Source organism: Octodon degus, unplaced genomic scaffold (genome assembly GCF_000260255.1).
Source record: "Octodon degus isolate 3935 unplaced genomic scaffold, OctDeg1.0 scaffold00132, whole genome shotgun sequence".
Lineage (NCBI taxonomy): Eukaryota > Metazoa > Chordata > Mammalia > Rodentia > Octodontidae > Octodon > Octodon degus.
In genome coordinates, this window is record NW_004524708.1 from 6,841,260 (window position 1) to 6,864,959 (window position 23,700).

The 23,700-nt window shown below is 56.2% G+C and overlaps 1 protein-coding gene across 9 annotated transcripts in view; it reads left to right on the plus strand.

The window, feature by feature from the left end:
- Ldb3 (LIM domain binding 3) overlaps window positions 1-23,700 on the plus strand; it is a 56,833-nt gene continuing 33,133 nt past the window's right edge. For 3 of the 9 annotated variants that reach the window (XM_004641228.2, XM_004641229.2, XM_004641233.2), the window contains exons 1-7: window positions 1-98; window positions 190-304; window positions 7,785-7,936; window positions 8,262-8,337; window positions 9,201-9,544; window positions 17,526-17,695; window positions 18,104-18,140. In XM_004641228.2, the coding sequence (XP_004641285.1) occupies window positions 212-304; window positions 7,785-7,936; window positions 8,262-8,337; window positions 9,201-9,544; window positions 17,526-17,695; window positions 18,104-18,140 (872 nt within the window). In that variant the 5' untranslated portion in view covers window positions 1-98; window positions 190-211. Of the gene's footprint in view, window positions 99-189; window positions 305-7,784; window positions 7,937-8,261; window positions 8,338-9,200; window positions 9,545-12,363; window positions 12,387-13,785; window positions 13,990-15,770; window positions 15,786-17,525; window positions 17,696-18,103; window positions 18,141-23,700 lie in introns of all 9 variants that reach the window. The other 6 variants (XM_023701288.1, XM_004641230.2, XM_023701289.1 and 3 more) reach the window with 4 other exon arrangements.

A 23,700-nucleotide genomic window follows, 5' to 3' on the forward strand; every position in this document is an offset into this window, starting at 1 on the left:
AAGGGCAGATATCAGCGTCAATGGCATTCGCTCCTGCTATTCTTAGGAGGCTGCCGGCAGCTCTGCACAGCCCGGCAGGGAGTGAGGGACCGAAGCAGGCAAGGCCGGCGTTGGGGGCTTGGGACGGCAGAGAGAGTGGGCTGGGAGCTGGGTATGTGCACATCCTGACTCTCCCGACTCTGTTCCCAGAGCGGCGGCTGCCAGCACCAGTATGTCTTACAGCGTGACCCTGACTGGGCCTGGGCCCTGGGGCTTCCGGCTGCAGGGGGGCAAGGACTTCAACATGCCCCTCACCATCTCTCGGGTGAGTGCGCTGCGCCCACAGCTGGGCACCCCTGACGGCCAGGCTGCTGGGAAGAGAGTGTATGCCTGTGTCTGTCCCTCTGTGGGGTTCCTGGAGAGCAGAAAGGTGCACACACACACACACACACACACACACACACACACACACACACACACCTGTGAGGGCACAGAAGTCACTGATACCCTGGTCTTGTCCACAGCCAGATTTGCCTGCTTCGGCCAGCGCCCTGGGTTTGGCCCCCTGGGACAAGTGGGGGTGGGTATTTAGAGCTGAGTGGGAAATGCTGAACTTGCAGAGCAGGCAGGCCAGTGGACAGACTGGGCAGCGCCCTCATAAGCCTGTTCCTGGCAGGTTGCACTCGAGCTGCAGAAAGTTAGCATCTTCCTTGAATGTGAGTAGGTGGTTTGGGAGAGTATCGTTCCTGGCACTGACAGAGCAGGGAATAGGCAGATGGCTGGCTGGATGGACATACTGATGACAGCCCTGCTGTCTTGGTGGGGCCGGGCTGGACTGGTGACTGGGCCTCTGCACCTGCCCCTGCTCTCCCTGGAGCTCTGGGCCCTCGGGGTCTGTGCTGGCCAGCTGAGGTCTTTTTACCTTGGATCCTGCAGTGTCTGGTGGGAGGAACCTTACAGGTAGCACAGAGCCTCAGGACTTAGGAGGACAGGGACATCCAAAGAAGCCAGAAGCCAGACTTGTCTGAGACAAAAGGAGAAAGGGGCTGGGGCTCAGTACTGCTATGGTCCCAGCACTGAGGCACTGCCTAGAACGCAGCAAGTGCCCACTCAGTACTGGTCAGATAAGACCCTCGGGCCTGGGGCACAGTGAAAGTGTGCAAGGACAGGAGCTGGACAGTGCTGATGGGGCGGGAGGTGGCAGGTGAGGCTCAGGCTGTCACTGGAGTCTAAGGGTGGCCAGGATGCCTAGGCTGCTGCCCACCTGCAAAGAAAGTTTCTTCCCCAGAGCAACAGAGACTTATGTGGCCAGGAGCAGCACCATAGTGGGCAGTGGGAAAGCCCAGGAGGTGCTCAGGCAGTGTCCCCTGCAGAGAGTGGTCTTGGCATTGGAAACTGTCATGGGCACTGGGGTAGCCAGGAATAGAAGACCCCTGAGTATTCAGGTAGCCTGGGACTGGCCAGAGTCCCCAGCTAGGTGCTAGCCTTTCCCCCAACTTCACCTGGAACCTGGCATTACCTCTCTCACCACACCTTGTACCCTGGAGACTGCAGGGTCCCTGAGGAAAGGACAGCCAAGCCTGTGTCCACTCCTTGATGTGTGACGCATGAGCATTTCAGTCTGACGCTCACTCCCACCCCGGCCCCACACAGCCCTGTCCCCAAGTAGGCCCGCTCCCTGCATGGGATGGGGTCTCCCATGCAGAAAGTCCTCGGCGCCACACCTCAACTTGAGCCTTCCCCCTGCCCCACTGTCTCAAGGCTCACTGCTGGTGCTTGGCCCCAGTCTGGCTTGGTAGCACCCAGGATAGCCAATGACCTCACCCAGGACGTATGTGCCACCTGGCCCTGGACAGCCAGGGTCTTAAATGGCAGCATGGAGGTCTTAAGTGAGACAGCAGAAGAATGTCCTCACTCAGGGAGGACTGCACTGAGATGGGCCACAGCCAGAGACAGGGAGGACTTTCAAGAATAGAGCCTGGGAAGGGCATGGGCACAGGCATGACTTCCCCTGGGACACGCCCCGAGTCACCTGGGCCAGGAAGTGCAGCGTCCTGGATGCTGGAGTCCTCCCCAGAACCAGGAGTCTCTTGGAACATGCCACTGAGAGGCCATGTATAGCAAGCCCTCACGCAGCCCCTGGGGACACCTGCATGGTGGCATTTCCTGCCTGGATTCACAAAGCCCGCTGCATCAGGATGCCCTACAAAGGGATATAGGGCCAGACACCAAGAGGAGCCCACTGCCCCTTCAGCCAGTACTGGTCCTCACAGTGGCTATCAGATCGTGCTCAGCATCCCAGCCTGATCCCTTGCCCTGGGCACACTCCTATGTCACCTCGCCTGACTAGGTGGGATTTGTGTGATGAGAGGGACAGAGGTCTTCTGGCCTGACTTCATGGCCAGAAGAGACTGGAGGACGCCAACCTATCACAGTGGCAGGTGTGGCCCACCACACTACCTGTACCCCTCCCCTGCAGGCTGCATGGTGGCTCTGTCTCTAGGCCACCCTGAGGTGGTGGCACCCCTGCAGGCTGACCTGTATCAGGGATAGGGAGGGTGGAGGGGAAATGCCTTTATTTATCCTGGACAGGTGCTCTAGCTGCAACCTGAGCTGCCCTCTCTCCTCCACCAGTGAGGGCTCCAGAAGGAGGTGGGGGCTGGGCAGGGGCTGGGTCACCCCACACCTTAGGAAGGGGCCTGCAGATGTGCTCAGTGCTGCTGCCCTCAGTGGCCTATTTTCTCACCTTGAGAGTGGGCACAGGGCCTCCCACATGTGTGGAAGAGCAGCGGAGTGGGCGCTGATGGGCTGGGCCTCACCCCCGGCCTCACCCACCCCACCTGGCAGCCTAGCTTGGGCCACCAGCCCAAGGCCTCTGCCCTTCTGGGGTTTTGGTTTCAATATTTACAGGGCTCTCTCTGCTAAGGTGCTGAGAACAGAGGGTCCCTAGGAGAGTGAGGGGGGCAGGCTGGACTATTCTAGGTGCTGTGCTGGCAATTCCTGGAATTTCTAGGCCATAGGAGCTTGCCATGGGCTGCGCCCTGTGGTGCTGACAGGCGCACTGTTTATAGCCGGAAGGGCCAGCGAGCCTGGCTCCAGCTGCTGCCAGCTCTCCACCAGCAGGAAGAGAAGGCATAGCCGGCCGCCGGTCCTGAGCCAGGCCCTCCTTGTGCCAGCCTGTGGAGTTGACGTAAGGGTCTAAGGGAGGAGGGCAGGTTTCTTCTCTGTCCCATCAGAGCTTAGGACCACTTCTACCCTTGGGAATGTCCTGGGAAGGATGGTCAGGCCTTACTGGGGCCCCTCATGGCAGGGGCAAACTCACAGAAAGCATCTACTGTGCACACCCAGGGTACTGATGGAATGGTGGCCAAGGTGGGAGGAGGATAGGAGAGGGACACTGGCTGGGCCTGGAAAAGCAGAGGCCATGCACTTTGAGGGCAGTGATCCAGGATTTCAATGAAGGGGGGTGACTGGCATGTGTGGAGGGTAGGTCATAGTGGCTCCAGGACCTGTGGGGGCACTTCTGGGGGGCTCTGGGGTGAAGAAGGGAGAAAAAGACACAGCTGCCAGCTGGAGCAGTTGAGGGGCATGGAAGGGGCTCTGGCTCATTCCTGGGCCTGGGGGACAGAAGGCACCTGGCCTCAGCGGAGGCCAGATGGGCAGGAGCAGGCTCAGCCTGATGGTAATTTAATCACTCACTGTTCATCCTAGAGGTCCAGGAAGGAGAGTGACAGAGGCCTCTCTCCTTGGGTGAGATGCCTGCCCTACCAGGGCCCTGCCACCTCATGCAAACCCAGCAGAGGAGGGTGCAGGGCCTGTCTGCTTTCTCCTCTGTCCATTTTAGGAACTTGAGACAGGGTCTTACTCTGTAGCCCAGGCTGGCCTCAAACTCATGGTGATCCTCCTGCCTCAGCCTCCCAAGTGCTGGGTAACAGCTTTGTGCCACTACAGCTGGCTTGCCTGTCTGATGGGAAGTGCTGCAGATGCCCTGCAGCCCCGGGTGGCACCTGTTCCCTTAGGGCCTGTGCAGACAGCAGGCTAGCTTGGGCTCCCACCCTCTCCCCACAGAGTCTGGGGTACAACCTCTGGTACCTCCAGGGGAGGGCCAGACTGGCTGGGTTGGGACTCCAGAAATGTTCCCAGCCCCACCCAGGGCCCTATTCCACACACACACAATCCTGGGAGACACTTCCTAGGCCTCCACCACAGCAGCCCTAGTGGGCTTGATCCAAAATCCCCTTCTGGGCACACCCAGGTGGCTCTGCTACCAGCCCTATGTCATCCTTAGAGGTGTTCTGGGACTGGCTCAGTGAGACAGGGGGACTCTCAGCACCTCAACACCCACCCAGAGGTGTTGCCTGGGGGCCTCACCTTGGGGCCTCTCTAGCCTTCCCCTAGGGCCACAGTTGAACAGGAAAAACTGAGACAATGGAGGTGGGAACCAGACACTTTCCAAAGAGCACCCTTGTGCTCCAAAGGGCATAGAAAGGCTTGTTTGCCTTTGCAGCACTGGGGTTCGATCCTAAGGCCTTTGCATCCCAGCTTTTTTTTTTTTTTTTTTTTTTACTTTTTGAGGATCTTGTTAAGTTGCCAAGTTTCCCAGGTCAGACTTGAATTTTTGATTTTCCTGCCTCAGTCTCTCAGAGTGCTGGGGATACTGATGTACACCACTATGTTTACCAGAAAGACTTTTTTTTTTTTTTTTTTTAAGAAACAACAAAAAATCCTTGTGAGGATTTGGGTTCATTTAGTCTTTTCTAGGATAACGTCAGTAGGAAGAGGGGAGGCAAGTCAGACAAGAGACACAGGAACCTAATGTCAAGGGACAACAGTGTCACCTCCTCCCCCTCAAGCCAGGGCAGGCTACTCTTCAGGGAAAGGAGGAGGGAGGGGAGGCCCTGGGCTGCTCCTAGACCCCTAGCTCCTCCTCTTCTCCAAGGGCTCACCCCCACCCTGGGATTTGAAGCAGCCAAAGGCCAGGCCAGCTGAGCCCTGATAGACAGGCACAGGTGCAGGGAGAGCAGCGCTGGGGCTTTGGGAGCTCAGCAGCCCCCCTCTGGGGTGTCTGGCTTCTGCCCAAGTTGGGGAGGCTGAGCCCTCATGAAGGACATGAAGACCCGTGCCCAGGCTGCTGGGAAAAGGTGGCAGGCCCTGCCTGCTGGAGAAAGTATCCAAGGTAGCCACAAAGGTCCAGCTCCTTTGGACAGCATTCGGGGGCCCTCACTCATACTGTCACTGTGTTCCCGGCGGGTCCCCTCTGTAGTTGCAGGCACCACCTTCCATGTGAGACCTGAGGCTGCTCCTGCCCCAGTCAGGCTTTCTGCTGCCAGGGACACAGGTCTCCTGCCTCCTCTGGTAGATGGTCAAAGGCATCTGGGGGTCCTTTCATGGGGATGTTCTGCAATGGGGTATCCTGCCAAGGGGGTAGACATTAGAACAGCAGAAGCATTGGAAGATGTAGTCCTAAGAGTAGCACATTCTTGCCATAACTTTCTCTGAAATAGTTCCACAAAAGGATTGGTGGGCCAGGCAGTGGCATAGGCCTGTGATCCCAGCACTCAGGAGGCTGAGGCAAGAGGATCACTAGGAGTTTGAGGCCAGCCTGGACTATTTAGTGAATTCAAGGCTAGTCTGGATTATCTAGTGACTTGATCTCGAAAAAAACAAATAAAAGTGTATTGAGGAGCAGACAGTGGGACCCATGGGTGGACATGTGATAAAACAAGGTGGTGTGTAACTCGTGGAGAGTGCCTTCAGCCTTCTCTATACTCACAGACATCTGCACTAGGCTGATGGAGACAGCAGAGTCCCACTGGGAAGCCAGCAGGCAGTTATCCTGGCTGCTCTCAGGAGTCACCTCTGTCTAGGACGCACTTGGTTTTTCCTTGTCGCTGGTGTTTCCCCTCTGCCCCACCTCTGTGCTCAATGGCAGCTCCAGTGGTGGTGGCTCTGGAGGGATGAACAGCTGAGAAGAAATGCCAAGTAGCTGTAAGCCACCCAGGGGGCTCCACGGAGGGGGAGCTGGCTGAACATGCAGACGTGGTTTCCTGGTGACTGCAGCATCTCTGTCACATCACCCTGGCTGCAATTTAGGGCTGGTAGAAGGGTGCTGTGGGAACAAGTTGGCCAGTATTTAAGGAGGCACCTAGCACTACAAAGCTGGACTGCCAGCAATTGGCCAGGGAGCACCCTCCAGCCACCACTTGAGTCATGCAGGGCAGTGTCTCTGGGGTATGCTGGGGCTTGGCGACTTCAGGCTGCACTGGACTGGTGGGATCTCCCTGCAAGGATCCTGGAAAGAGGCTTCCATCTACATCTGAAAACCCAGGCCTGGCTGGAGGCCCCGCTCACCTCAGCACGTGGGGTGTGGGACAGTCCCCAGGTCCCCTCTGGGCACCTTTTAGGATTATCCCCAGACTGTAGCCAGAACTGACTTCTGCCAACTTGAGGAGCTGGCCTTGTGCCCAGCCAGGAAGGTGACTGGGATGTCCCTGGGAAACCAGAAGTGATTGCTGGTGTGATGAGGAGCCAGAGCCAAGGTCACCCTTAGGCCTTATCTGTGTAGGGGCCTACAGAGCTTCTCTCCTGTGATCTTTGTGGGCCCCATGTGATGTTGGGGGTCTTCCAGCTCAGTACTGTGAGAATCAGGTCCTCCAGTTGTTCTGCATGATGTTGGCCCATGTGTAGGTAGACCTGGAATCTTCATGATGCCCCATGAGCTATCTTTAGGGTCGGAACTAATCCTCCAGGGACTGTCCGCTCCATCAAGCCACACTGCACCACAGCCTTCAATGAGCTATTGCTGGGAGCCAGGAATGGGAAGCATAACATTGTGTAGGATGTCCTGGCAATGCCACCTAAACCACAGTAGCTTCCCAAGTAATGTCCCAGGAGTGGTGGCCTTCCTGGTACCTGTGGGTGTTCCCAGGTAGGATCTCAGTGGCCTCCCTTATGGTCATACCTGACTCTGTGGTGACCCAGGATGTAGGGTTTGGGACCTGGAAATCACATTCCTGCTTTGTCTTCTGGAAATAGGAAACTAACAGGGATCCTGCCCCTCCCCATTTCCATGCCAACCTTGTTCCCCCAGCAGGGCTGGTGCTGCCATTGTGCTCAAATCAGCTGGCACAGGTGCCTTGGCAGGGGTTCATTGTCCAGCCTGCTGGCCTGGCATTGTCTGTGGCATAGGGTTGCTGCTTCTCAGCTCCTGAATCTCCTTCTTTCTTGGACCACAAAGCTCTCTGTGGGGGGCCGGGGAGATGGCTCAGTAGAATAAGCACTTCCCTGGCAAGTGCAAGGGCCTGAGTTCAATCCCTGGTTCCGAAAAAAAAAAAAGCTCTCTGTGGATCTACAGGGTGCAAGCCCACAGTGGGCTAAGCCATGTAACAATCAGCCCCAAATCTCATCACTCTGCACAGTGGAAGTTCACTGATTGTGCACTGTGCCACATGGTGCTCCTCACTCATCTCTCCTCCAGACAGCAGCTCAGGTCCGGGTCCCTGCAGCCAGCAGCTTGGCTGTCCCCTCTGTCTTTGGCATTAGGTATCCAGCCAGCAGGGCATGGGGTCCTAAGGATGGTCACTAGGAGCTGACCTGGGAGTGGTGTGCATTTCTTCCACCCTTTTTCCACCAGGCAGAGCCATTCCCATGGCCACAGCCAGGCCCAAAGTGAAGAAACAGGCCCTGTGAATGAGAAGTGCTGTGCTGGGGGACCAAGGCGACCAGAGGCACAGGGGACTCTTTCCGGGGACCAGCACATCCTCAGAGCCAGGACCTTGGCTCACTCCTTTCTTCTGTCCAATCAGATCACCCCTGGCAGCAAGGCAGCCCAGTCTCAGCTCAGCCAGGGGGACCTGGTGGTGGCCATTGATGGCGTCAGCACAGACACCATGACCCACCTGGAGGCCCAGAACAAGATCAAGTCCGCCAGCTACAACTTGAGCCTCACCCTGCAGAAGTAGGTGGCCACCCTAGAGTGGGCATGGGGGCTGAGGGCTCACACAAGGATGGGACCCTGGCAGGTGTTGTCTCTGCCTGTGTCCCAGAACCATGCAGGAAGAACTGGATCCCAGTTGTCAATGCACTCCTGCCTCACATGACAGATGCAGCCCAGGGAGGATGGCCTCAGTGCCACCAGTGTGAGGACAACTAGTCTCCCTGATTCCTGTCTGCCCAGGCAACCCCCAAGGGCTCCCATGCTCTTCACTTGCCAGCTTTCCCCAGGTGGGCACTACCAACCCGGGCCAATTGTCCTCACTGTGCCTCACTTCTGGTTTCCCCAGGTCCAAGCGTCCCATCACCATTTCCACAGCGGCACCTCCAATTCAGTCCCCGCTGCCAGTGATCCCCCACCAGAAGGTAGGTGCTGACTGTCGCCTTTGGGCCCCTGGAATACCCTGCAATGTGGGCATCCCTGCCTGCTATCAGGCTTCTGGGAAACTAGCCAGGGTGGCTATGTCCTCCCTGGTCCTTCCATCCAGACATTCTGACTGTTGTCTGCCTAAGGACGCTGAGGCGGGGGTGGCTGTGGCAGAGGCACAGCTTGATCCAGGCACTGAGGAGCCACCTCCTGGCAAAGGAGCTGAGCTTGTCTCTCCTCCATACACTGGCCACCTCTCAGAAGGACTCATGTGGCCTTGGAGTGAAGCACAGGGCACCACAGAGCCCTGGACCCAGAAACCTCCCCTTGGGGACCCTTCCCAACCCCTCTAAGCACCTTGACCTATGGGCAAGAGACCTACCAGCTCTACCTTCCTGACTCATCCTGGCCTGGTCCCTGGGAGGTTATAGACTGCAAGCCTGCCAAGGGGACCACAGACCACCTTTGGCTTCCCTCCACCCCACTACCACAGCCAGCAGGGGCTCTCCCACCCACAGGGGCTTCTTAGCATGGGGTCACTGTACACACAGGATGGGGAGCCCCTACCATGCCATGAACCCTGAGCCCCCACTCGGACCCAGAATGGAAGGCAGCCTTAGCTTGCATTTGTACTCAGAGCTTTGCCCTCTGTCCGAGCACATGCCAGCCTGTGTTGAGACTCAACTCCTCCCTCCCCACAAAGCCCTTCCTTCCCTGCCCCAAGGGGCTCTGGGGACTGCAGGTGGTGGGTGGTGGGCAGCTGGCTGTACTAACATGGGTTCCGAGTCCGGGTAGAAGCGCTGGATGCGGGTGGCTCTAACCACTGTCTTCTCTCTCCCTGCATGGCACTGCCATGGGCCAGGACCCTACTCTGGACACCAACGGCAGCCTGGTGGCACCCAGCCCCGAGGCGAGGGCCAGCCCAGACACCCTGGGCACCCTGGAGCTCAGGGGCACCCTTAGCTCCTCCTTCTCCCAGACCTCAGTCTGCTCTGCACACTCGGAGGCCTCAGATCCCCGCCCTCTGCAGGCCAGCCTGAAGGGGACGCAGGACCCGCGGGGCCCGGGACTCCTTGGGGCCCCTGGCCGGCCGAGGCAGTATAACACCCCCATTGGCCTGTACTCGGCAGAGAGCCTGCGGGAGATGGCTCAGAGCTACCAGCTGAGCCTCCGAGGGCAGCCCTCGGGTGCCGGACTCCCAGGAGGGTAGGTACTGGCACTCGCCCTCTCCAAGGCTGCCCCCGCCTCAGTGCTCAGCAGGGCCTGCACAGGTGTCAGAGTGGGTCAGGGTGCCAGGCACTCCTGCTTCCCACGCCCATCCTGGGGGGACATGTGGGCTCTATACAGAGCAGGAAACCCAGGCTCAGAGGAGGTCAGGTCAAGGTCCTGTGGTCCAGCAAGTCAGTGCCAAGTCAGCCCATGTCTTCTCCATGAGGGGTATGGGGAGGGACAAGCTGGTCCTCACACTTCTAAGAATCCTGAGGAGTAACAGGAGTGGTGAGAGGTGGCTGGAAGCAGCCGAGAAGACCACTTGGAGGAGGGGCCCCAGGAGCCTTCACAGTGCCATTTGGCAGTGAGTGACACGGACCTCTGCGTGCATTGTCTACATGATCCCCTCTGGACACAAGAGGCAGGGCAGGGACAGGCTGAGTTGGCAAAGTGGCCCACGAGTCCCAAGAGGGTATCACACTCTCCATATCCCAGGGCTCCTGAGAAGGCAGTGGGGACAGCACTGCATCCTCTGGCTGCACCCTTGAGACACAGGCCCACACTCACCCATGACAGAGTCAGCAGGCACCTGCTTCTCTGCCCTGGTTCTTCCTCTACCCCATTGTGCCCCACTCCCCGTACCCCTGCACCGCCTGTGATCAGGGTGCCAGGGCCTTGTGCACCTTTCACCTCCCTTAAAGGGCTTTTGCAGAATCTGGCCACTTTGTCCTCTCTGAGGGGCACGGTGGATCTTCCTGATCAGTGCTGGGATGTACCTCAAGCAGGAAGGCTGGACTGGGACCTCTGGGAGGCCACCTATGGGAATGACAAGGTCTCCCCTGCTGAGCTTTGGCTGGGAGCTGCTTTACCTCAGTGACACCAGAAGTGGCCCACTTAGAACGGGGAAACAGAAACTCAGAGAGGGTAAAATATTTATCTAAGAACATGCAGCTATAAGTGGTAGACAGCACTGCCAGCTCTCTCTCTCTCTCTCTCTCTCTTTCTCTCTCTCTCTCTCTCTCTCTCTCACACACACACACACACACACACACACACACACACACACGCAGCTTGAGAGTCAAGCATTTCTTGACAACCTGAGAGGCAGCCTGGTGCTGTTATGCAAGGGAAGATGGGTTGAGGATGAGGGAGACAGTGCTTCAGCTGCAGGAACAACTGCTACCACTGTCCAGCAGCTCAGGGGAGGGGACTGGCCTTTGCCACAAACTGGTCTCTGCATCCATTCCTGGGGTGGAAGGCTGTGACTCAGGCTCTTACTCACGGTCACTCTCTGTGGAGCCTGTCTTAATCGTGGGCTGCACCATCAGAATGTTAGGAATAACTATGGACACCTGCAGGCAGCTCACCAGGAAGCGGTGGGCTCAGGATTGACGGCTATCTAGCAGCTATCTGGCAGCCCTTCCAGAGCTCCTCTGGCTTCCTTGGCGGCTGTGTCTCTTGGAGGTGTCAGGAGGGGCCTTGGGGGACTGGGGTGTACCCCCAAGTACTGAAGGGCGGCTTCCGTACACCTTTGACTCCTCCCTGAGCTGCTTCTGCTGCCTGCAGGGGTCCAGCCTGGGGTCCTGCACAGGGGACAGGAGTCCATGCCAAAGGCCAACACTGCCCCCTGCAGGGCACACAGCTGCTAGGGTGGCACTGACCCTGCAGCTGTCAGCAGTGGCCAAACATGGAGAAGGAATGAGTGCACCAGGCCTTTCCTAATATAACTCCACAGCAGCTATTTTGAGCTGGGTGGACAGAGGGAATTTTATCAGCCCTGAGACTGCAGGGGGCCTGGGATCGGGTGTCACAGGCTTCTCAGGGTCCTGCTTGCTGTGAGGTGGACAAAGCCAGTCCAGCTGGGGCCTGATCTCCCCAGTCAGAGCCCGTGGTAGATAGATCTGGGAAGGTGGCAGATTTTGGGGACACAGCCTGCAGCTGCTGTGCACTCCATCTGAAGTTCTCGCATGGCCATGGTCTTGCACTACCGCAGATTTGCAGGGATGAAGGCGGGGTCTCATTCTGTAACTCAGGCTAGCTTTGAACTTGAAGTTATCCTCCTGCCTCAGCCTCCTGAGTGGTGAGATTATAGGTGTGCACTACCACACCTGGCAGGGAATTGGCATTTAAAAAGCTGTGGTGTGGGGCCGGGGAGATAGCTCAGTAGAATAAGTGCTTCCCTGGCAAGCGCAAACTTCTGAGTTCAATCCCCGGTTCTGCAAAAAAAAAAAGCTATGGTGTAGGCCATGAGACCTTGCATGCTCCAGGAGGTTTGTCCCCAGTCTCCACCAGGAGCACAGTCTCACTCAGGTCCAAGCTAGCTGTCCCTCCTGGGGCCTTTCCAGCCACAAGGCCTGGACCCCACACCTCCTGCGCCTCTTCACATGGTGCAGCTGTCCACAGGGCCCCAGCAACGTTCACTGGGGACTGCACCAGCCCGACTCCTGCACCCCAGAGTGGCCTGGGTTATGCCCATGAGCAGGGCTAAGTCCAGAACTGGGTGTGGCTAGGAGGCACCAGGTTCTCACCCTTCCCAAGAAGCCACCATGGTACTGTCTCACCCCTAGCGTCCTCTCAAGGGTCTAACCCAGGCTGCCAGCGGGGAACAGGTGCCTATGGAAACTCTTTGTCTCTTGACACAGCAGAGGGGTTCCTGGGGCTGGGATTCTTGCCTCCACTGAGCTCCACGCCCCACCTCCTGACCAAGCAAAATCTGGCTGGTGCCACCTCTGCCATGGCCATTCTAATGGGCCTGGCACTCTGATCCCCCGAGCCCTGCCCTGACCACCGTCTTCTGTGCCCCTCTCTCCACCCAGGTGGTAGCCAACTCTCCAGCCAAGTTAGTACCGAGCATGGTGTGCACCAGGTGGCCCTGCATGTGTGCGTGTGCGCGCGCAGCGTGAGCAGTGTGCACCTGCGGCATGCGTCCGTGTATGCACGCGTCCGGTGTGTGCACTCGCAAGGGGGCTGCATCGGTACCCTAGGTGAAGCTGCATGGGCGTGAACTGGTCTCGGGTATGGCAGGAAGGTGTCTGTCCCTTTAGTGGCCTCAAGGGTCCTTCGCAGTTTCCTGCTCCAGCTGCTTGGGCTGCAAGCTGGTTGGGGGATGGGGGGAGGGCCGCACTGTTTGTCGCAAGGGCTGTATGAGCCTGAAGATCACTGTGGTCCTGCGGGATCCTGCTAAAGAGACTGCGTACTTGTCTGCTGGTGGAAGAGCTGGATGTGTGGAGGCTGGCGCCACATGAAGCTGGTTTGGAGGACAAAGCTGGAGACAAAGGCCAGGAGGATGAGCCCTGCCCCAGAGGGGCAGTTGCTAGGAAGAGCCTTCTCGAAGAGCCCTGCTCAGCACCCCACGGATGCCCAGAGTCCCTGCTGCCGGCCGAATTAGGGGGGAAGTTCTGGACTTGGCTTACAGCGCTGCCTGTCATGTGGCCTGGCTCCTGTGCCTGCACCCCAGCCCTTGCCCTGTGTCTCTACATCTCTCTCGGGGCATAGTGGGAGATCTCTCCATGCCAGGCACCCCTGCAAACCCCAGGAGACCGATCCTGCTGGGATCTGGGAGCCTGGACAGATAAGAATTGATGCTGCTCGCCTATGATTCCAGTACTTTGGGAGGCTGAGGCAGGTGGATCGCACGTCTGAGCCCAGCTTGGGCAATTTATTGACTTAGACAAACTCTGCCTCTAAATAATTTTTTATAATTTTTATTCATTTTAATGAGAAAAAAATAAAAGAGCAGTGAAACAATTTCAAAACAGGTTAGTAGGACAGTTACAATAACTAATACATTGCATATTGTTGTCTTCATAGTAGTTATTCAGAGGACAAGATGCAGACGTGATATCTTGTCTAAATAATATTACAAAATTTTATTCACAGTGAACTAAGAGAAAGTAGCTGTATATCTATCCTAACTCTCTTTTTAAATTAAGTTTATTGTGAAAGAGCCAATTTTTTTTTAAAGGGCTAGTGATACAACTCAGGGTTCAATCTGTAGTATTGAAAAATAACAAACACAAAATACCTTCTATTTTGGGCATTGAGGTGGGAAGAATTTTCCTGATCAGACCTGGTCAGCCCACAGCAGAGTTCAGCGAGCCTCACTGGGGTTGGGGCTCAGCTTTGGGAGATCTCCACATTCCTGCTGCCCCTGCCCAGCCTTGACCTCCTGTAACCACAGCTGTTGCCTTCTTCTTGCCTTCCCTGCCCTCCCACCCACTCCTCGCCACCCTCCCCAGTGCCGACTACCAGGAGCGCTTCAACCCCAGTGCACTGAAGGACTCAGCCCTGTCCACCCACAAGCCCATCGAGGTGAAGGGGCTGGGTGGCAAGGCCACCATCATCCACGCACAGTACAACACACCCATCAGCATGTACTCGCAAGATGCCATCATGGATGCCATCGCCGGCCAGGCCCAGGCACAGGGCAGTGACTTCAGCGGGTAAGCGCCTGCAAAGGCCGCTTGGGACACAGTGTGCAGAAATGCAGTGTCGCAGTTCCTTGGAGCTCATGCCCAGGCTCCCCACAGAGTCCGGAGCAGCGGGAGACTCCGGCAAACCTCTCGAAGGAGCTCTAGGAGCAGGGAATGGTAGTGCACACCTGCAATCCCAGAACTTGGGAAGCTGAGGCAGGAGGGTTGCCAAGAGTTCCAGGCCATCCTGGGCTACATAGTGAGCTCAAGACCAGCCTGCACTACCCGGCGAGCCCCTGTCTCAAGAAAACAAACAAAAAACTCAAAGCAGCTCTCTAGAGCCAAAGTGTCTTATCATCAGCTGCTGGGGGTTAGAGGGACATGTGGTGGCTGAATCTTTCTAGGCTTTAGTCTGTCCCAGTACAGGGCCAGTGTCTTGCCAGGGAGGGACCTGGGACCAACAGCCTGGGTAATGCTAGCACTGGGATAGTGGGAAGCCCGCACTCAGGGCAATGGGCCTTTGAAGTGTCCTTGGTTCCCTGACTTGGCTGTCAGCTCTGGCTGGGGACTATGGGGTGGACTAGGGGTGGTGGAGATCAAACTCAGGGTGAGACAGCTCATAGCACTACTAGGAAAATGAGGGAATAAGAGCTGCCCTCCCTCTATCTCTCTGTCCCTGTCTTTATCTCTATGTCTGTCTCTCTCTGACTCCCTGTCTTCCTCTGTCTCTGTCTCCATGTATCTCTTTCTGTCATCCTCTCTTATCCCTGCATCTCTCTTTGTGTGCCTTTCTTGTCTCTTTCTTCCCACGTCCTTTGCGTTTGTCCCTGTCTCTGTGTATCCCTCTCGGTGCCTGCTGGTGCCTTCTCTCTCTCCTCTGTCTGTATCTCTTGGCTCGTTCCTCGCTGCCTCCTGATGCTACAGTGTGACTTACAGTCCTGGCTGATTGCCTGCTTAGGCAACACCTCCATCCCTAGCAATACGGCACAGAACTCTGGAGATGGCAGCAAAACCAAGGCTGGGAGGGTACAGTATGAGAAGAGAGGGATGGAAGGTGAAAGGTCCTGGAGTGTTCCTGCAGGGCTTGGTGGCGGTGCCATGCGAAGCTTTCAGTTAGTTCCTAAGGGACAGTTTCCACGGGTCTCAAGCCTGCCAGGCCAGGGCTGCAGCTCTTTGCAACTCTTGACAGTGTTTAAATCTGTCATTCAAAGCAGCAGATAAGACCATGCAAATTTAAAGGCACCATTAGCTCACCCATAGCCTGCAAAGCAAAGCTGCACCTTGAGCTCAAGGGCTGCCATGGATTTCCTGTTAACCAAGTTTGCCTTGTAGTCCTCCACAAGCTCTTAAAAGGGGTAGCAGCTGCCCAAGACATGTATGATGGGAAGCCACGGAAGAAGTGCTCCCACTAACTTCGCATTTTTGCCCCTCAGGAGATAGCTGTCATTTGGTTTTGCTGTTAGGGTACCCATGATTTTGGGAATGATGTTCTGTTGATTAAGTTTCCTGAGAGATCTTTCCCCTCCTGCCCATGGCTTTCTCTCCCCACTTGTCCCTTTTCTCGTGCCTGGGAGGGACCACCCTCCCTTCCTCAGTGCTGTGAAGCCTGTGAAAACCCTCTCCAACCCTAACATGTTCCCATCACTCCTATTAATGTCCCGGTTCCTTCCTTATTGACCATGTTCTTTTTCTCTTTTTCTCCCTCCCTGCCCACCCACTCCCCTAACTCGTTTCCACCCCACCCCCTCCTGTCTGTGTGCGCCACCCATGATGGATGCACACTCCTGGCTGGGGGCCCCTCTGCTTGGCAGGGCGTCACCGCTGGCGTAAGTAGATCCCGCAGTGTCTGTGCCGTCACCGTTACCCATCTGTCTGGTTGTGGGATGCCTGTGGGTTGGGTGGGATCCATCCAGATGCTCTGGCCCTGTTATTCCAAACACCTACCTGGCAGCAAAACAACACCCCAGGCAAGCGCTTGGCTTTGGGGCTTAGCCCCAAACCCTGCAATGTGGACACAGAAATCAGAGTAAGCTAGCTGTGGTGGCACACGTCAGCACTCAGGAGGCTGAGACAGGAAGGTCACTTTTCCTAAGTGCCCTGGAGCCGAATAGACCCTCATGTGCATTATTTGGGCTACTCTGAAGCACTCTCATGAGGATAGATCTGTAGGAGGCAGTGCCTCCCGAGACTACGCACCTGCAGGAGGTGAAAGATGCCTCCTATTTGGGGTGAACCCCACAGGGTACCTTGAATTGTGGTGACCAAAGAGTCTACTGTGGACAAGACTGTGGTGCAGGATTGCAGAGCCTGCCCCATGTTCTCTACATGTTTCCCTGAGCCTTGGAGTCTGAGTGGATAGCAGGGGACAGCAGTTCCTTTATTAGATGCCCGATCTCTGTTGGAAACAAAAAACGAATCCCGGTCTGCAGCAGGGTGGGAAGGAAGCCTCACGGGGGCTCCCTCTAGGTAGCTTTCTTGAGCTTGGAGCTGGGAAGGTACAGGGTCGCTCCTCCGGGCTTGTGCCAGGGAGAGGTCAGCAAAGACCTCACATCTGCGCTCTGGATGCCAAAGGCCATGTGACAGGCTCGAGGAAACATCCTGGGACACAAGGCCAATTCTCTGACCAGGCACTTTCAGGAATAGGGAAAGACAGATGAAGGGGGATCCTCTTAGATGAAGGCCAGCCCAATGGCCTCCCAGAAGTGTACTTCCTGTGCTTCTGTGACTGTGGGGGCCTGAGAAGATCGTTTGGGGAGCCAGGAAACCTGTGTCTCACCTCAGTGGAGGCCCCCCGCCCAGTTGTGGCCTGGAGCTGGCCAGCAGACTCCATTGGACCTCTGTTCTGGCCTCTAAAAGAGCAGAGGGCAGGGCTGGCAAACTGTTCCTGCTGTGGTCTTTCCCTGGGCCACCCTGACCTCAGAGGGGGCAGGGGCCTGGATTCCCTGGGACCTTGGCCAGGGTGATGGACAGCTATAAAGCTTTCCATCCATGCCTGTGCTACAGTGGGTCCAGGCCGGGAGGCCCTGTAGTCCCCTTCTGGCTCTGACACAGAATTCATTCATTCAGCTAAGAATTAGGGGCATTGATGATGTGCCAGATCTTGGGACTCTGAAGGAGTCCAGGATTCCCCAAAAGCCTCTGCTCTAGAACAGGGGGTCTGTGACGTGCACACAGTGCCCCCAACCTCCTGGGCCTCTAGCCATGAACCGTACTGTTCTGTGGGCCATGCCAGCACCACGCAGGTCCAGCTGTCTCCAAAATGGGGCCTGCGCATGGAAGTGAGCCAACTTTACAAAGACCTCTCTGCCTCCTCCTTCCTCAAAAGGGATCCAGCCCTGGGTGGGGGCACTGGCAGGCCTGGAGTTAGCAGAGGAATGGCTGACAGGGGAGATCCAGACCTCCTGTCCCATGGATAGAAGGGTAACCACCTCACTAGGAGCACGTTGAGCACTGAGGCCCCGGCTACCCTGCCCTCATCCCAGATCTCTGACAGTGGTGGCTTCAGAACAGGAGTTGGGGAGGGGGAGGACCATAGGAGCCCCGCCCACGCCTCACTCTGCTCCCAGGAGCCTCCCGGTGAAAGACCTGGCAGTGGACAGCGCCTCACCAGTGTACCAGGCTGTCATCAAGAACCAGAGCAAGCCCGAGGAAGAGGCTGACGAGTGGGCCCGCCGCTCCTCCAACCTGCAGTCTCGCTCCTTCCGGATCCTGGCCCAGATGACAGGGACAGAATACAGTGAGTGATCCATCTGGTGGGGCCACAGGCCAGGTTCGTGGGGTCCAGCGGCCGCAGCTTAGAATCCTTAGCTGCTGGCCCCGCCTTCTGGGTTGTCACGTGACAACGTCTCCTGCCGCAGGTCCTGACCTCATCACAGGCAGCAGCTTGTCCTGCAGCCTCCAGGCACCGTGACTGTCCAGGGCTGGGACAAGAGCATGTTATAGAGTCTGATGGCTCCCTCTGAATGTCGTCACACCTTCCCAGCCCCCACCTCTGCGAGGTGCAGACTTCCCTTTCACGGCTCTCAGACTTAGGACAGGAGGTGTTCAGGGCCTGTCCCGATCCTGGGGTCCACTGTTCCCTAGTTCCAGTGGCTTTTTCCTTATGCTCCCTGTCTCCTTCTGACTGACTCCTCTTTACCCACAGTGCAAGACCCTGATGAAGAGGCTCTGCGAAGGTCAAGGTAGGTCCCTGAAATCAGCCTCTGTGGCCTTGTTCTCGCCCTTTCCCTCCCTGGCAGCTCCCCTCACAGACTCACAGAAGGGCCTCTCAGGTTCAGGCATGCACCCTCATGGGGCTCCAGCCAACACCACACCAGGCGGCTGTGCCTGTTGCCAAGGCAGGAGCTGGGGGGTGGCTCCGTTTCCCTGGCTGGGCTGCAGGAGCAAGAACTCTGGGCTCTCCTGGCTCTGTCCTGGGCAGGGCAGGGCTGCTTTGGCCTTCGATGGGCTGCTGAGGAGGAGAGCACAAGGCAGTGTCTTGCCTGTCCTCTTATTTCTAGGCCTGTCCCCTGTGATCTGAAAGCTGGGCACTGGGGGCAGTCATGCAGGGGGCCAGCTGGGTATTGGACCAGACCCTGGGCCCATCGATACACCAGCTCCATAAATTACTCAGAGTATAACAGCAACTTCAGGAAGGAGGAGTCCTGAAGGCAGAGGAACATACAAGGCAGGAGCTCAGAGGGGGTCCACCTGTTGTCATCACTGGGGGCAGGTCAAAGCCTCAGCCATCACAGCCTGGCAAAGATGATAGCCCTGGGCATGAGGGGGCATGCTGCCCTGAAAACCACTGGAACCTTGGTGAGGGTCTTCCATGGTGAGGCACAGGCTTGGTGTTATGTCACTTCTGGTAGCAATAGGTTATTGGCCTGTTCTTTTGAGCAGTTGGCCTTGGGCCAGCACATCCTGTGGCATCGGCGTACTGGGCAGGGCTGGGGCCCAGAGCCATGCTCCCACCCTGGGCTGAGCTTTCTATCTGTGCTAAACAACAGCATGTGGCAGCCACAGGGCTCTGAGAGAGGTGGATTCTGGGGCTGATGGAACTTGGAGCAGTTTCCTGCTGAATCTACCTTTTTGCTGCCAACCCAAGTTGCTTCTGCTTTCTGGCTGGGCATCTGAGCTGAAGAGTGGTCCTCCCAGACATGCAAAGGATGGCATGCAGCCCCCGAAATGGCTCAGAACCCTTAGTGGCCGCAATGCATCTACACAGTGTGTCATGCCAGAGGTCTGATTCAGCTCCAAAGTGTTGCTTGTGCTGTTTTCCGTGTGGCTTTGCCTTCCCTCTCTGCCTCTTCCTTCTGGTCATTGGTATTCTTCTGCCCAGTATTCACAGCACTCAGGTACATGTGGGCCTCACTGGCCAGCCTCCTTAGCAGGGAACAGTCCCTGGCAGAGGAGAGGACAGCAAACTTTTGTTTTTGGTTCCCAGGATAGTCACAGGTACTTCTGGCTTATTGAGAACATAGAGGAAGGATGGAGGCTGAGCCTTGGGTTCCTCCTCTCTTCTCCAGAAATATCTGCCTGGTCTTATCTGAGGGTGAGTCTGAGTCAGGCTTTCCTCTAGGATCCAAACTCCAGGGTTTGGGAAACTTTGCAGCAGTTTTGCCCCAACCCCCAGCTACTCTAGGGTTTTACCATCAGAAGCCCTGGGAGGGCAGCTTCTACCCCATCAGCACTTCCCCGAGTCTCAGGCCAGCAGCAGAAACACTGGGCACCAGCCAGCTGCTACTCTTCACCTCTTTCTAACTCTAGCTCCCACAAGGCAGCCTCCAAGAGGAGCCCCCTGTGTTGTGTAGATCTGGGCATCCCTGGTACCTGGACAGAGCAGATATGGGGGGCAGTGGCTCCATCCTGTGTGTGGGAGGCCAGATGATATCTATGGTCCTGTCATGGCTGGGCCTCGCTGGCCCACGTGGTCCTTGAGCAGAAGACAGCCTGCTTATCCCCTGTTAAGGGGGATTCTACTCTGAGTTGGAAGGCACACACCAGACCCATCTGAGGGGAGTCTGCCTTCTCTTTTTGCTTGCAAACTATCACAGCTCTGAGAATCTCGGGTGAAGACTGGGTTGCCCAGGGCATTGAATATCTTTTTGGCGATGCCTGGGCCATTGGACACCTGTGCAAAGTTACCATCTCCCTACTGTGTGGTGCATGAGTCATGGCAGGTATTCTATGCAGGTTAGGATCCTTGCAACCCTAGGGCTGGTAAGATAGCTCAGTGGCATAAGCACCTGCCTGGCAAGCACAGGGTCCTGAGTTCAATTCCTAGTTTCAAAAACAATGAAAAAAGAGGATCCTTGCAGCCCTCTCCCTGCTGTCCCTGCCCCTGCAGTCTCGTGGCTTCCTCCAAATGAAACCCTAGAGACCACTCCTATTCCAGGGGTGTCCCTGGTGCTGGCAGCAAGCAGTTCCCTTCTGAGCCTCAAAGTTGCCTTGTGGAAGCCCTAGACTGAGTCTCCACTCTGGGGATCTGCAGAGGGGCCCTGGGCAGTGGAGCATCACCCTCACAGGGTGCCCTCTGTGCCTTTGTAAATTGCCCAAGTCACTGGCTCCCACGGGAACTCCTCCAATAGGTGTAGGTGGCTCCTGGCTCCCAACAGTGGCAGCTGAGCACTGAGAGTACTGAGCCCTCAGCTCCCAGTGTGCATGCAGCTTTCTCTGACTTCAGAATGCATTTGGAGGCCCTGGTGGTAGGTCATGGCACACTGAGGTAGAGCAGGCCTGGCTCTGTCCTGGCTGAGGCTGGAGCTCTCCACAGAGGTGTGACCTGCCTAGGGACCTAGTTATGACCTGGATATCACCTGTCCACACAAGTGTGGTATCTGGGTGTGCGCTGAACCTCAGTATTCTGCCTGTGATAGCATTCCTACCACTGGAGCAAGACTTAGTGACAAGGGGAGTGGGAGATGACAGTCCCATCACACACTCCTCCTTTAGGGGCATAAAAATCCTCCCCTACCCCTTCTCTATCCTCCTGCCCCTCCTCCCACTTCTTGCAGAATGCAGAACTCTAGTTTCTCCTCCTACACCAGTGTTGCCCCCCTTCTCCCCCTGGACATTCAGTCACTCAGCTCTGTCCCTCCTCCAGCCACCAGGTTTGTTCCAAATTTTGGTTGACTTTCTCCCCCAAAAGGGACCCTTAGAGGAGACAGTAGCCAAGGTTACCTACAGCTGGTGGGCCTCTGGTGTGCCCAGGCAGTTGGAAGAGACCAAGACCTTCCTGGGGGTGCAGCTACATAGCCCCAGGGGGCCCTCCCTTCCTTTCTCTTGCTTTCACTCTTCCACCCACCCCTTCTTTTCCCTCCTCCTTTCTTTGGCCAGTTGAGACTTCTTAAATAGCGCCACACAAAGGAAGTGATAGGGCTATGCCTGGCCTGTCACCAAGCGCTGATGGTAAAGTCACCCAGCCTCAGTAGGTCTTGCAAAAATGAACAATTTACAGACAGACAGCTGGCTGCGTCTCATTTTGCACCCCCACGTCCTGGGCAGAGTCTCTGTGGGACAGTCATGATTGTAGTGTGCTCGGCAGGGCTGTGCGGGCCCTGCCATGGAGCCTCTGCTTGTGCCATCGTCATGCCTTCACCCCGAGCTCAGAGAGGCAGATACATGGCAAGGAAAGAAGTGCCCACCACTTAGGTGGTGGTTTCACTGCTGAGTTTCTCTGTGGCTATAATAATCTGCCTGGGCATCTCTGGGCCTCTTTCCACCTAGCTGAGGAAAGGCTGGGCTAGAGCAATGGTTTTTATCTACATTGTCTATGAGCCCTTTTGTCAAACAGTAGTACATCAAGACCCAAATATGCTGGACTTGAGGCCGAGTGGGCGTGTGGGGAGGCGTGAGGAAGCCAATCTCTGTGAACATTGGGTCAACGCCTGGTAGATGCAGAAATATCAGACCACAGAGCTGCAGCTTCTGCTCTCTGAAGTTGATCTTCCTGATTCTTATGTGCTGGCAACTTTCTTTTTTTTGGCGGAACCAGGGATTGAACTGACCCTTGCGCTTACTAGGGAAGTGCTTATTCCACTGAGCCATCTCCCCAGCCCATGGCAACTTATTTAAGTCAAGCTTTTTAATTCAAGATCATTGCTAGCTTATGGGCCATTGCACTGTAAGAGCAACACGGGGAAATCCCTGAGCCTCTATCCTGTTCCCATCGGGTTAGCATCATGCAAAACTGTCTCAGCATTGCCGCTGACCTTGCCGCAGCAAGACAGTCTTGGCCACCCCTGCTGCCCCTGGCCTAGGGGAGGCTGTGCTCCCCATCCTGGGCAACTTCCAATCTCTTGTCTCTTCTGTATTTTCATCATTTTGTCGTTTTTAAATGATGTGACCCAAATGGAATCGTAGAGGACACGACCATTTTAGGATTGGTGGTTTTTAATTGGGTGTCATTCCCTGGGGATCTGACCAAGTTGTGAATGTACCTATATAGGTTGAGCCTCCTTAATCCAAACATCCAAATGCAGAAATGCCAGAAGTGGAAAATTCCACACTCTACCCCAAGTGATGAGTTGAAGGCAAAATAGAGGTACAAGCCGGACAAAGCACTGCTCTCATAATCCTATCTACACAAGAAGCTGAGGCAGGAGGGTTGCCAGTGTGAGTTCAACCTATGCAACTTAGTGACTTAGTAAGAGCTCGTCTAAAAATGGAGGTGGGGCTAGACATATAGCTCAGGGCTAAGACCCTGGGTTTAGTCACCAATAGAGGAAGGAAGGAAGGAAGGAAGGAAGGAAGGAAGGAAGGAAGGAAGGAAGGAAGGAAGGAAGGGAGACTTGGGTCTCCAAAATATCTCATTATGTATATACAAATATTCTAAAATCTGAAACATTTCTGGAGATGAGCATTTTGGGTAAGGAATGGGCAACTTGTAATTTGTTCATTTTTACTACTCAGTAGCATTTTGTGGTATGAATAGAGCAGAAAATTTTAATTTTTCATTGTTGGTGCTGCTGGGAATTAAACACCGGGCCTCACATATGCTAAGCATGTGGTACCCCGAGCTAGGTCCTGAGTTTGTGGTAAGTGTGGCCCCTCAGGCCCAGGGGATGGCTCCGGCCTGGAAGATGAGTGAGGTGCCTGGGGTTGGGCCTGCTGGCCACCTCTGCCCCACCCTATCTCTGGCTGCAGCCTGTCCATCTGTGGCATCTGCTCCTCTCATCTGAGTAGGCTTTAAGCTGAGTCCCAGGGATCCCACGGACACAAACCACTAGAAAGGCCCTGCCCTCTGTGTTACAACTGTGGCTTTGTGAGTGCGCGTGCGACCAAATGCCCAGGCCATGCTTAGGCGTGCTTGGGTATGAAGGCTTCTCTCTGGGGACAGTGAAGGTGAGGTGCAGCCAGGCAGCACAGGGACAGCTGTCCTCCTTCATAGTGCCCAGCTAGGGGACAGGCACCATGCTAGGCCCACCTGCCTGAGTCCATCCCAAGAGCTCACAGCCAAAGCAGCCCTGCCCAACCCTGCCCACAGGCCAGTCTGCCCTCGAGCTCACAGGCAGGCCCTCTCCATGACCCCTCTGGGCAGGGACTTCAGTCCCTCTGTCCTGTTCCCAGGCCTCACCCTATTCAGCCTGGGCCTGGCCACCTAGACCTTCCTTGTGGGTGACCACCTTCTCCACACTGACCCTGCCCTCCCTCCCCGGGTTTCTGCCAGGGGAATGGTGGACACAGCCCCTAACCCCTCTCTTTCTTCCTCTCCTCCTCCCCTTTCGTCTCCCTCTGTCTCTGTCTCTGTCTCTGCCTCTG